The 13,390-nt window shown below is 40.0% G+C and overlaps 1 protein-coding gene across 7 annotated transcripts in view; it reads right to left on the reverse strand.

The window, feature by feature from the left end:
• Positions 1–3,495: 3,495 nt before the first annotated feature.
• The window catches only part of ptprea (protein tyrosine phosphatase receptor type Ea), a 320,826-nt gene continuing 310,931 nt past the window's right edge, over positions 3,496–13,390 (reverse strand). For all 7 annotated transcript variants that reach the window (XM_060940270.1, XM_060940271.1, XM_060940275.1 and 4 more), the window contains 5 exons: positions 12,333–12,467; positions 11,899–12,027; positions 11,517–11,668; positions 9,130–9,265; positions 3,496–4,402 (listed from right to left, as the gene is read on the reverse strand). In XM_060940270.1, the coding sequence (XP_060796253.1) occupies positions 4,328–4,402; positions 9,130–9,265; positions 11,517–11,668; positions 11,899–12,027; positions 12,333–12,467 (627 nt within the window). In that variant the 3' untranslated portion in view covers positions 3,496–4,327. The remainder of the gene's footprint in view (positions 4,403–9,129; positions 9,266–11,516; positions 11,669–11,898; positions 12,028–12,332; positions 12,468–13,390) is intronic.

Here is a 13,390-nt window from a genome sequence, read left to right on the forward strand (position 1 = left end):
TACCTCCAACAAAGTGGTCACTACACAAGCGTTGGTATGCCGAGGGCTGCCAGTCTTTCCTGTTAATGGCCGCTATCCATCTTCTCCGTCGGTCAGCATCTGTCGGGATCCGATAAAATGATAAATCTTGCCTTGTGTGTTGATGGTTACTACATCCAGGTGCACAACAATATAATGGCATGATGGAAGTCTTGCTGAAAGTAAAAACTTTCTTTGATGGCTATATTCCTTTCGATGCTTCGCCGTCGTTCCTCGTTGTTGGCTGTGGTAGACTACTGGTAGTTCATGTCCAAAATGGCAGCCGCATTTGTCGTGACGTCACGTGGGATGGGTCAATAGCCCAGGCCTGGGTTTATCCACATTGGTGAGATTGCTTCTGGAGTGATTTTTCCAGGCCTGGACCTGATCCGATAAAACATCTGACCAATCAGCTAATTGTTTATATGTGATGTTATCTGAGCATGTGCTATTTTTCCCCGGGCATCTTTGTACATCCTTGTTGCATCATGAAGTCACGGAATACAGATTCAAAGAAAAAAATATATATATAATGCAAAGCATGGATCTTTTATTCACGGATATGTGAATTTCCGTGTAATATCAATAGTAAAGTGTAAACATATAAATGCAGGTGGGCGGCACGGTGGTGTAGTGGTTAGCGCTGTCGCCTCACAGCAAGAAGGTCCAGGTTCGAGCCCCGTGGCTGGCGAGGGCCTTTCTGTGTGGAGTTTGCATGTTCTCCCCGTGTCCGTATGGGTTTCCTCCGGGTGCTCCGGTTTCCCCCCACAGTCCAAAGACATGCAGGTTAGGTTAACTGGTGACTCTAAATTGACCGTAGGTGTAAATGTGAGTGTGAATGGTTGTCTGTGTCTATGTGTCAGCCCTGTGATGACCTGGCAACTTGTCCAGGGTGTACCCCGCCTTTCGCCCGTAGTCAGCTGGGATAGGCTCCAGCTTGCCTGCGACCCTGTAGAACAGGATAAAGCAGCTAGAGATAATGAGATGAGATTTCTAAATTTTTTATCAATTGATGCATCATCTGTATTAAATCTGTAACCAATCTGTAATATACTGAAACATCCGTGACCAATCCGTAAATTATTAGCATCCGTCATGCAGCCATATTAAAATCCTTAACCAGTCTGTATGTTGTATCCTTTTTTATTATATTTCCGTAATCCGTGACCTCTCCGTATTTTATCAACCACTGGAGTGTGTGCACAGGTTGTTTTGAAGTCCAAGCTGTACAGTACAACCCGGAATAATGTGCTACTACTTGGAAAAACCTCCCATGACTGTTCCTAAGTTGCATGTGTTTATTTCCCTGAGTGTCAGGACCAAGCGATATTATAGTCGGGATTATAGTTGTGGTGTAACTGCTCCAGACTGGAGCTAAATTCAGGCAGCGGTATAGTCATAGCTGGAGTTATAGGTATATAGTTATCGGTGTTGTGGGACCAGGCCCTTAACATCCGAATAAGTCTGAAAGCTCCAAATAATTAGTTACTATACTGTTGAAATGATAATGTGTTAGAACAAGGACCTCAGTATAAATCTGTACTACTCTCAGAGCTGCTGTTATAGAAAATTAATCACAATCTTCTGACCAATCAGATTTGAGCATTCAACAGATCTGTGGTATACAGTGGTGCTTGAAAGTTTGTGAACCCTTTAGAATTTTCTATATTTCTGCATAAATATGACCTAAAACATCATCAGATTTTCACACAAGTCCTAAAAGTAGATAAAGCGACGCCAGTTAAACAAATGAGACAAAAATATTATACTTGGTAATTTATTTATTGAGGAAAATGATCCAATATTACATATCGGTGAGTGGCAAAAGTATGTGAACCTCTAGGATTAGCAGTTAATTTGAAGGTGAAATTAAAGTCAGGTGTTTTCAATCAATGGGATGACAATCAGGTGTGAGTGGGCACCCTGTTTTATTTAAAGAACAGGGATCTATCAAAGTCTGATCTTCACAACACATGTTTGTGGAAGTGTATCATGGCACGAACAAAGGACATTTCTGAGGACCTCAGAAAAAGCGTTGTTGATGCTCATCAGGCTGGAAAAGGTTACAAAACCATCTCTAAAGAGTTTGGACTCCACCAATCCACAGTCAGACAGATTGTGTACAAATGGAGGAAATTCAAGACCATTGTTACCCTCCCCAGGAGTGGTTGACCAACAAAGATCACTCCAAGAGCAAGCCGTGTAATAGTCGGTGAGGTCACAAAGGACCCCAGGGTAACTTCTAAGCAACTGAAGGCCTCTCTCACATTGGCTAATGTTAATGTTCATGAGTCCACCATCAGGAGAACACTGAACACCAATGGTGTGCAAGGCAGGGTTGCAAGGAGAAAGCCAGTGCTCTCCAAAAAGAACATTGCTGTTCATCTGCAGTTTGCTAAAGATCACGTGGACAAGCCAGAAGGCTACTGGAAAAATGTTTTGTGGACGGATGAGACAAAAATAGAACCTTTTGGTTTAAATGAGAAGCGTTATGTTTGGAGAAAGGAAAACACTGCATTCCAGCATAAGAAGCTTATCCCATCTGTGAAACATGGTGGTGGTAGTATCATGGTTTGGGCCTGTTTTGCTGCATCTGGGCCAGGACGGCTTGCCATCATTGATGGAACAATGAATTGTGAATTATACCAGCAAATTCTAAAGGAAAATGTCAGGACATCTGTCCATGAACTGAATCTCAAGAGAAGGTGGGTCATGCAGCAAGACAACGACCCTAAGCACACAAGTCATTCTACCAAAGAATGGTTAAAGAAGAATAAAGTTAATGTTTTGGAATGTCAAAGTCCTGACCTTAATCCAATGGAAATGTTGTGGAAGGACCTGAAGCGAGCAGTTCATGTGAGGAAACCCACCAACATCCCAGAGTTGAAGCTGTTCTGTATGGAGGAACGGGCTAAAATTCCTCCAAGCCAGTGTGCAGGACTGATCAGCAGTTACTGGAAACATTTAGTTGCAGTTATTGCTGCACAAGGGGGTCACACCAGATACTGAAAGCAAAGGTTCACATATTTTTGCCACTCACAGATATGTAATATTGGATCATTTTCCTCAATAAATAAATGGCCAAGTATAATATTTTTGTCTCATTTGTTTAACTGGGTTCTCTTTATCTACTTTTAGGACTTGTGTGAAAATTTGATGATGTTTTCAGTCATATTTATGCAGAAATATAGAAAATTCTAAAGGGTTCACAAACTTTCAAGCACCACTGTAAATGAAATCTGGTAATCGTTGAGAGTTTATGTGTAAATGTTTGCATCACAGCTAATCTGTAAAATAAAATCAAGGCATTGATTTTTCAAAAATTCAAAACGGGGAAATGTATCTTTAAGAATTCTGTGGTACAAGTGCAGTATTTCCTCTTTTCTAATTTCTTTTAAAAGACATTTCTCGAAAATAGTCATGTGCTATGAATGTACTGTTGTATTAGCTGCAGGGAAAACACACACAGAGAGGGAATTGTATATAGCATTCTTTAATAACCCATTTCATTTGTATATCCTTGGCATTGTGCATCGATCATTAATCAGTGTGCTTTGAAAGCCCATGCAGCTTTTCCAACCTTCCGAGAGATAGAACCCATCAGCCTTACAGTTTACAACACGATCAGTTCTGCTGAAGAAACGCTGCTGATGCTTTCAGAGTGTGAATGAAAAATGGGTCGGTCTCTGTCTCACCAAGTGTGATATCACTCCCATACAAATTCTGATACAAAATCTGTCTTTTTTTTTTCCAACAAGATAGACTCACTGAGTTTTGAAGGTATTCGTTGAAACTTATTCATGGTTGCATTTGTTACATTTTAAAGATAAAGAAAAAAATACGGTATTAAAAAAGGACACTACAGATGATGTCAGTCGTCTTAATACAGTATGTACGACGTCACGTCTAAATAAATAAAAGTTCAAACATCAACATAAACATTTTAAAACATTTAAGAATGGACTGTAAGCGATAATACATAAATACATTTACAATACCTACAGCTTTACAAATTGTACACACGTTAAAAAAATTGAAAATGTTAAGTCGTTAAAGACCCAGGATTAAACCAAATCAAAACTGTGTTTAAAACCTTGATGGAATGATATGACGAGGTCTGAAGACAGAACATACGTACAGTTAGAAACCAATGTCTAGCTTTTGGAGGTGACGTTATATTACAGACAGATAGGATTTTTAGAAGACAAGTGCATAGCAAAATAGAAGCAAATTTTATCCAGATATGGGCATAAATTCCTGACCAACTGGTATAAAAAACACTGAAGAGAAACATTTAAGGCAAACTTGATCATTTGAAATTGGCATAGTCTGAGAAAATGTCGACAAAGTCCTGTACCACTCTGTAGCAGAAGTCATATTGTTCCTGCAACGAAAGAGAGAATAATTAACAATTACTCCATGAAATCAAGTTGTGCATGAGCTGATAGCCGACGAGGTGCGTAGCGACGAGATTAAATGGAATAACTGTTTTATTCTATACACATTCACTGGATTTTGAGAAACAGAGCATTTTTATTTAATTTTTTTTTTTTTGCAAATTCGATAAATTTTATTTATCGAATTATACAAAAAACGTCCGACAAAATAATTTCCGCTTAGGTGGACTTCTTAAAAACCTGCATGAATTAACTTTAGTGTTGTTGTTTTTTTGTAGAAAGTGCCGTCTTGCTGCCGTGCCAAGGTATAGAATAGCTTTAGACGTTTACTTAATTCTTCCTTGGACATTTCAGTTATATAATTTTCAAATTTGAGTTTTTGAACCGGTCTAGGGCGGCACGGTGGTGTAGTGGTTAGCGCTGTTGCCTCACAGCAAGAAGGTCCTGGGTTCGAGCCCCGGGGCCGGCGAGGGCCTTTCTGTGTGGAGTTTGCATGTTCTCCCCGTGTCCGCGTGGGTTTCCTCCGGGTGCTCTGGTTTCCCCCACAGTCCAAAGACATGCAGGTTAGGTTAACTGGTGACTCTAAATTAGTGTGAATGGTTGTCTGTGTCTATGTGTCAGCCCTGTGATGATCTGGCGACTTGTCCAGGGTGTACCCCGCCTTTCGCCCGTAGTCAGCTGGGATAGGCTCCAGCTTGCCTGTGACCCTGTAGAAGGATAAAGCAGCTAGAGATGATGAGATGAACCGGTCTAAAAAAAATCCAACAGATTTTAATGCTTAAAAGCGAGACGGCCTTTCGATTTCATAAAATCGGTGAAATTTAGTCATAGTGATATATGTTTATTTCTGTAATATCTCACAAAATATCAGGCCATTCTGTGGCTGGGAAGTTATTTAATTTGAGGGGATTAAAGCAAATAATGTGCATGAAATCGCTCACTTTGCGCAGTCAAGCAGACAGAGGAAGTCCGTGTGTGTGCGCATGCGCAGGTTTACCTTTGAGCGTGCACTGACAGTTCCATCATTCTGTTGCTAAACGAACAGCTGATCACACCGAGGTGCTCGCTGAGCGCCGATATTTATTAGTTTGGTCCTGCGTTTCCTTTCCTTCGTATATAACAGAACGTCTTTTCTTCTCACTTTCCGTTACTGGAGTCGGTCTTTCACGTTTCATTCGCACACTCACGTCCTTCATTTTTCTCTCCTGTTTCAAATTTGTATCCCACAATGCCTTGCGCGAACGGGGAAAGCCCACCACGTCATGCATGACGTACAGTATGATCTTGAATTGGGTCATGGTGAAGCAGGAAAAAATAGCGGAGAATTTCGGGCCACATGGCTCGAAATTCATTAATTGTTCTATTTAAAAAAAAAAAAAACTAATAAAATCGGAAGTCTGTGATTCGAACTCAGTAGCTTTTGATCCACTAAACAAAAATAATTGGCTGTCGGGGAAAATTCTTTTTATGACCTACGGTACACTTGAACAATCTGAAAGGCAGTCTAGCTTTAATCATGAAAAATGTAAACAAACCTGCGAAATGACAGGAGCAATTTGTGAAAAATGCTATAATAATCTTGAAAAATAAAAAAAGAGACATTTTTACCATCAAATACTTTCATTCCATATTTTGCTGCTTTTTTTGGGTTTTGTTTTTGAGTAGAGTTTTTTTTTGCATCCCTGGTTGGTTCAGCAACACGCTCTGCTATTTTGTTTTTCTCTACTCACGGTATATGAGCTGACATCCTAGTAGTAGAGTAGCCAATCAGAGCGCACGATTTCTCATAGCCAGTGAATGTGGACAGAATAATAATTATTGTTATACACTGTATGTCAGAGCTGCTATTCCAGTCATCAGAGCACATACACACCGAGAGAACATTTTGGGGCACAATCAAAAAAAAAAAAAAAAATTCCGCTATAATTTCTCCTCAGTAAATGGTTTCTTGGTAAAACTACTTCTTAAAAACCTATTCATGAAACTGCTGAGGTGAATTTCCAGGGTAGTTCCATAGCTAAGAGGAAGGGCGGGGTTGAAGCTGTGGCTATAGATGAGGTCATGTTTCATGAATGACCTCAAAAACGACTGATATAGCAGTCAGTAAAAAATAAACTAACATGTTGTTGATCTCATACACAACCAAAAGTATCCGCTTAGCCTATACATGTTTTTAGTGACATTACGAGTGTACTGCAAAAAGTTCTCGGCCTCATCCATAAAATGCCGCAGGAGAAAGATTGTTCTTGCATCATTTTTCAACGTAGCCTCCTTTACTGTAAGTTCTATGCGCTTGGTCCACTGATGTTCAAGGTTCGCTACCCCTTTGTGGAACAGGATCACATCTTGAGCCTCCAGATTCTCCTCAACAGCATGGATGCCTTCATCACTCTGAAAATGGCGACCACGTGAGTGGGATTTCAGTTTGGGAAACAGATAGAAGTCAGGCAGTGCCAGGTCGGGTGAATAAGGTGCATGGGGCAACAGTTCAAAGCCGCATTTCGCTGCTTCTGCCCCTGCCACTTGCGCTGTGTGGACGGGCGCATTGTCCTGGAGCAACAGCACACCAGTTTGAAGCTTTCTTTCCTCTCCTTTTTTCTTTGATTGCTTCTTTCATTTGAGTTTTTATGGATGGTGATGTAAGGCTTTATAGTATGTAGTTATGCCCCAAAATTGAAGTTACACCCTTTGTTTCTGGTTGAGGCCAAACATTTTTTTGAAGTACCCTCGTAAGTAGTATTTTATTTTATTTTATTTCACACGTAATTATTGTGGGCGGCACGGTGGTGTAGTGGTTAGCACTGTCAACTCACAGCAAGAAGGTCCTGGGTTCGAGCCCAGTGGCCAACGAGGGCCTTTCTGTGTGGAGTTTGAATGTTCTTCCCATGTCTGCATGGGTTTCCTCCGGGTGCTCCAGTTTTCCCTACAGTCCAAAGGCATGCAGGTTAGGCTAATTGGTGACTCTACATTGACCGTAGGTGTGAATGTGAGTGTGAATGGTTGTTTGTTTCTGTGTGTCAGCACTGCGATGAGCTGGTGACTTGTCCAGGGTGTACCCCACCTTTTGCCCGTAGTCAGATGGGATAGACTCCAGCTTGCCAGTGATCCTGCACAGGATAAGCAGCTACAGATAATGGATGGATGGATGGATGGATGGGCGGGCTCTGTGCACGCAAGATCAGTGATCTGTTTCTGTTAGAAGTTATACCAGAAGTTCAGCTTCTGGTTTGTGATGTAACTAGTCAGCTAATCTGAAAACAAAAACATAAGGTGCTGAATAGCTGTGAATATAGAGTTATAGAAAGTTTTCCGTTTTCAAAAACAAGAACGAGATTCATCAGAGCATTGTTCTGCCCCATCAGAACATTGTTCTTCATTGTTTTTGAAGTACGAGCGTACTTCAAAAGGTTCTCGGCCTCAACCAGAAACAAGGGGTGTAACTCCAATTTTGGGGCATAACTATATACTCTAAATCCTTATATCACCATTCATTTTCAGAGTGATGATGAAAGAATCCATGCTGTTGAGGAGAATCTGGAGGCTCAAGACATGATCTTGTTCCACAAAGGGGTAGCGAACCTTGAACGTCGGTAGACCAAGTGCATTGAAGTTAAAGGAGACTATGTTGAAAAATGATGCATGTGTTTGGTATCAGCAAGGTATAACTCTTTTGTGAGTTTCCATTTGTTAGCGCTGGAAGATGAGTTCTGAAATAAAAGGTGTGTCAATATAAAGAGTTACACCTGCCAAATGCTAAATTCTGTAAATGCTCCTCGGACCTGCCTGATTCATCCTGATGCCCTACGTCTGGCTGGAGTCTCATCGCATCACTCCTGTGGAGGACGGCCCCATATGGACAGTCGAAAGTCGCACTTGGAAGATGCCCTGAACACTTACAGTAATGCTTTTATGGCTGAGGGCTACAGTTGACTTGCTAACTTTAGGACTGCAGTCATTGTGAACAGTTTAGCACTCAAGTTTCCATCAATGAAGAGTTTATAACATCAACGAAACTGACTTTGTGTTAAAACTATGATGAATTTCCTGGTTGCACAGTTATACTTTGTGACTCTATAGGACACTGTTATAGAAGCAAGTTATTTATAATCACGTTGTCTGTTATCATCCAAATGAGGATGGGTTCCCTTTTAAGTCTGGTTCCTCTCGAGGTTTCTTCCTCATGTTGTCTGAGGGAGTTTTTCCTTGACACCATCACCACAGGCTTGCTCATTGGGGATAGATTAGGGATAAAATTAGCTCATGTTTAAAGTCTTTAATTTTCTGTAAAGCTGCTTTGCGACAATGTCTGTTATTAAAAGCGCTAGTCAGAATCCCGCCTAGATGTATCGATAACGCAGTGTCATGGATGTTCCGTTGGTCTGGTATAGCCAGGCCCCGGCGAGCAGAGCCGTCTGTATATGAGAACCCAGAAGACAAGCGTGCATAGAGACCATTTACTGAGGATACTGAGGATTCTGACTACATATACTGTATGACTTTGAATATGTAAAGTTTTAAAAGGTAATATTTGACATGAACGCATTTAGATTTATGGTTCCATGTTGGTTTTCACAGGTTTTAGCTCTAAAATGCTTTGTGAATTACTGCGAGACTGAAAAAAAAAAAAAAAAGAAAGCTCAGCAGTCTTAGTACGAGGATTTCCAGGCCCATTTTTAATCACGTAAAGGATGATTCTTTGGGGTTTAGTACATACCACAGTCTGCACCATGTGTGGCCGCTGCATTCGCAAACTCTTCACAGTCTGAAAGACGTCCAGCAGGCCCTCTGCCTTCACACGCTCCAGAATATTACTGAGGGCAATAAACGTACCGGTCCGACCCGCTCCAGCACTACACACACACACACACACACACAAATAAATTGACAATGAATGCATACAGACATATTGTACTGTGCAAAAGTCTTAGGCACCCTGTTTTTTTTCTTTCATACAAACTTCGTTATAGATTTTTATTTTATGACTTCTACATTATCGAGTCAGTACAAAAACATTTTCCAAATGTTGTTCATTTTCCAGCACAAAATTAAATGTTACAGAAAAAAAAATGTTTGTATCTGAACAGCATATTACATACTGTAAGAGAGCTCTTTTTAGATTAAAAAAGAAAACATAATGAAGGCTGCTGGGTTTTGGTGCAAAATGAAGAAGCGAGTGTGACAAAGTGTCCAGAAGAACTGTGGCTGGTTCTGTAAGATGCTCAGTAAAACCTACAGCTCATTTCCGCATAAAACTGCACTCACTGGACCTGAGACTACTTTTTTTTCATTTATTATTATTATTTTTTTTTTAAGCAAAGAGTCGTCTCACACCAAATACTGACCTTGTTTCATTTATTACGGCTGACTGATTACTGTTTATAATAGTATTTTTTTTTAAGTTGAAACCTTTAATTTAATTATTTTTAAGCCATTTTTGGTCTACAGCATTTCTTTACGTGTGCCTCAGACTATTGCACGGGACTGTATATATAAACACATTCAAGTTTCATATAATCTTGCTGCATTTGACAAATGAAATTTGACTCGAGGGTGGCACGGTGGTGTAGTGGTTAGCGCTGTCGCCTCACAGCAAGAAGGTCTGGGTTCGAGCCCCGTGGCCGGCGAGGGCCTTTCTGTGCGGAGTTTGCATGTTCTCCCCGTGTCCGCGTGGGTTTCCTCCGGGTGCTCCGGTTTCCCCCACAGTCCAAAGACATGCAGGTTAGGTTAACTGGTGACTAAATTGACCGTAGGTGTGAATGTGAGTGTGAATGGTTGTCTGTGTCTATGTGTCGGCCCTGTGATGACCTGGCGACTTGTCCAGGGTGTACCCCGCCTTTCGCCCGTAGTCAGCTGGGATAGGCTCCAGCTTGCCTGCGACCCTGTAGAACAGGATAAAGCGGCTAGAGATAACGAGATGAGATGAGACGCCCCTCAACTCAGAATTCCTACTCGGAAACTCAAAAAGGTCTCATCAACCCCGAGTTCAGCAAGTGATGTCAAATCAACATGGCTGCTTATGGCAATGTACAGAAAGTAGCACATCTTTGCTTTCACGTACCTACTGTAAGCTATGCTGAACTAATATTTGCTTTAGAGCAATCAACATACAGATATATTAGCTTGTTAAATCTATAACTCTGACTATACAGATTTGTGTTTTTAGGAGGTAAATATACATCACTCATCACAGTTAGCTTGTTGCTAACAGAAATATGAACATGAACTTTTGTTTTTTTTTTCTATTTTTTCCCTCATTTTACAGCTCAAACACACAAAGTTTGAAAATGGTGAGTCCCAAACTCTCATGTCTGAGGTAAGCATTACTGCACAAAGATCAGCATATTCATTTTAAAGTCAGGAAATCTCAATCTGTGTAACAGGCAACATACAGGCAACACCAATTTAAAATAAAATAAAATCAAAATAAAAAAAGCAAAAGATTTATCTTTGGTTTATCCCTTCTGGTCTTGTTAGCTCATTCAGACGATAGGTGATGAGTTTATGCCATCATGGGTTGTCCGTTATCCGTCTGGCGTTGTCTAAATTTCACGAAAATCGCTTGTTCTCTTTTAATTCTTCACCGATTTTTATTCTTTTTGGCAGGAAGGTAGGTCTGCCTGGGGTGAATATGGCTTCTACCCAAATTTGCATAATTGCAATTAAGAATGAAGATATGGACTAATTAAGCCTTAATGAGCAGTTCAACAAAAATCACGTCTTCTCAGTCAATTCCTCACTGTTTTGGATTCTTTCTGGCAAATAGGTCGGTATGCCTAGGGTGGATAGAGCTTCTATATAGTGGCTATAGCTTGTATATAGTGTATATAGCTTGCAACATTTATCGCGCAAGGTGGCCCACTTTAGATCATTCCTCCTAATTTACTGGATATTTCCAGCAGGATAATGGGTCATATTACAAAACACAACCGATTGTGCTGGTTTTATAAATATGACTCAGTTGACAGTCAGCAAATGTGGGACTACTTTTTTTGGAAAAAAGTTTCTGGTAGACAAAAAGAGGCTGTATACAGTACTAGACAAATTATCTAAAATTATGAGTAGAAGATAAGAAGCGTGTGCGTGTATATGAGTGTGTGTTACCTGCAGTGCACGACGATGGGGTGGTTGCCTGATTGCTGTTGCTGTTTCTGCACCGCGGCGATGATGTCGATCATTCCCTTTCCCTCCGCCGGAATTCCGATCTCCGGCCAGCCGTGAAAGTGGAAGTGACGGACCAATCGTGTCTCCTTCTCCTGCTCAGTATAAAGCAACTGACTTTAGAGCTGAGATGAAAACTAAATATCTGCATACTAGCTGTATAATATCTGTATAATGTTACTGACTATACAGCACTGGGGTATATACAGTCCGATGCATATATTTGAAATAAAATAACTGGACTGATATAGAACTTTCAGATTTCCTTTCTATTAAATAAATAAATAAATATTCACCGGGTCATACGTAAGTACAAAACACTCACCGGGTCGTATGTGAGTACCAGGTCTCGGAGACTAAACGTGTCGTCACACTGAGTATCAGCTTTGATTTCCACTGTGTAGTCTCCGTATTTCACTGAGTCTTCTGAGGGCCAATACTGACAACACTTATCCTGCGAAACACACACACACTTTAATATTACATTTTTTAGAACAGAATAAATGTGTATTTAAGAAATATCTGACCTTGTTTCAAACTTTGTGGGGACGTCAGCATGGTTCCAAAAAAAGAAAACTAAAAATTATAACTACCAATTTTATTTATAAATAAACTAAAACTGCTAAAAGGTTTCATTTTGGTTACTCAGGTTAAAGTTAGGGTTCGGTTTCATTCTTGCATAACATTAATTAGCTTACAAGGATAAAAAGAAAGTGTTTTTGTTTTGTTTTGTTTGTTTGTTTGTGTGTGTGTGTGTACCTGTTCTCTTTCTTGGAGTTCTGTCAGCATGACTATGGAGTGGCATTTCCATTCCCAGACCATCCTCCAGAAATCTTCCACCGTGTGGGGTAAAGGACCTTGTGTTGCTATGAAGTAATCTTTTTGCCTGTAGCCCTGTTACATCCAAACAAATCCATTAAACACACACACACACACACACACACACACACACACACACACACACACACACACAAACTCAGTACTCAGTAAATATTAAGCCTGTAGTGATTCACCCAATCTGTAATTTGATTCAACTCACAATATTTAAAAAAAAAAATTGTATTACAAATTTTTTTTCAATTTATTTTCCTATTACTTATCAACTTAAATATTAACTTTTGTTTAAAAAACCCTTTTGCCTCATTTTCTTAATGACCAACAATAATTATTTACCCACATTTGTAAAGGTTGGAGTAAAATGTAATAGTCTCTTAAATACAATATTACTTTTATTAAAAATGAAAAGGTAATAAATAGGCCTTTTCTTCAAAAAATTTATGAACATTTCTATGACCTCCATTTGCTTCTCTCTTTTTTTAGTTTTCAGCAGTCTGTAAAAAGAGAGCTCTGATTTCGTGTTAATCTATTTGTACAGTCAATCACACAGCAGCTCTTTCCCATGTTAGATCTGTTTTTGTGTGTTTTCATGGCATTAGAGCTGTATTACTTCCCCCTATGGTGAAGTCACATGCATTCACACTATTTTACCTTATTGTGCCCTCTGCTTTGTGCCCTCTGCTGTCTAAAAAATGCAGTTACAGCTAGGAAAAGCTAAGAGATTACGCAGCCTGGTAATGATCGCGATCCATTTTTATTTCAGCAATCCGAATCATCATAAAATTGTATCGCAATGTGTCGTTGCACAATATACCATTACATGGCTAATAAATATACTGTAACGTATGAAAGCATGTTTCTGACAAGTGTCAGAAAATCTCACAACTATGGAAATATTTCCTTACAATTATGACTTAATATTCTGCAATTATGACTTTGCTATGCTCTTCAGCTGAAGATGTTCTCTCAGAGAGGCCAGT

This window comes from Neoarius graeffei, chromosome 14 (assembly GCF_027579695.1).
Source record: "Neoarius graeffei isolate fNeoGra1 chromosome 14, fNeoGra1.pri, whole genome shotgun sequence".
In the NCBI taxonomy this organism is placed as follows: Eukaryota; Metazoa; Chordata; class Actinopteri; order Siluriformes; family Ariidae; genus Neoarius; species Neoarius graeffei.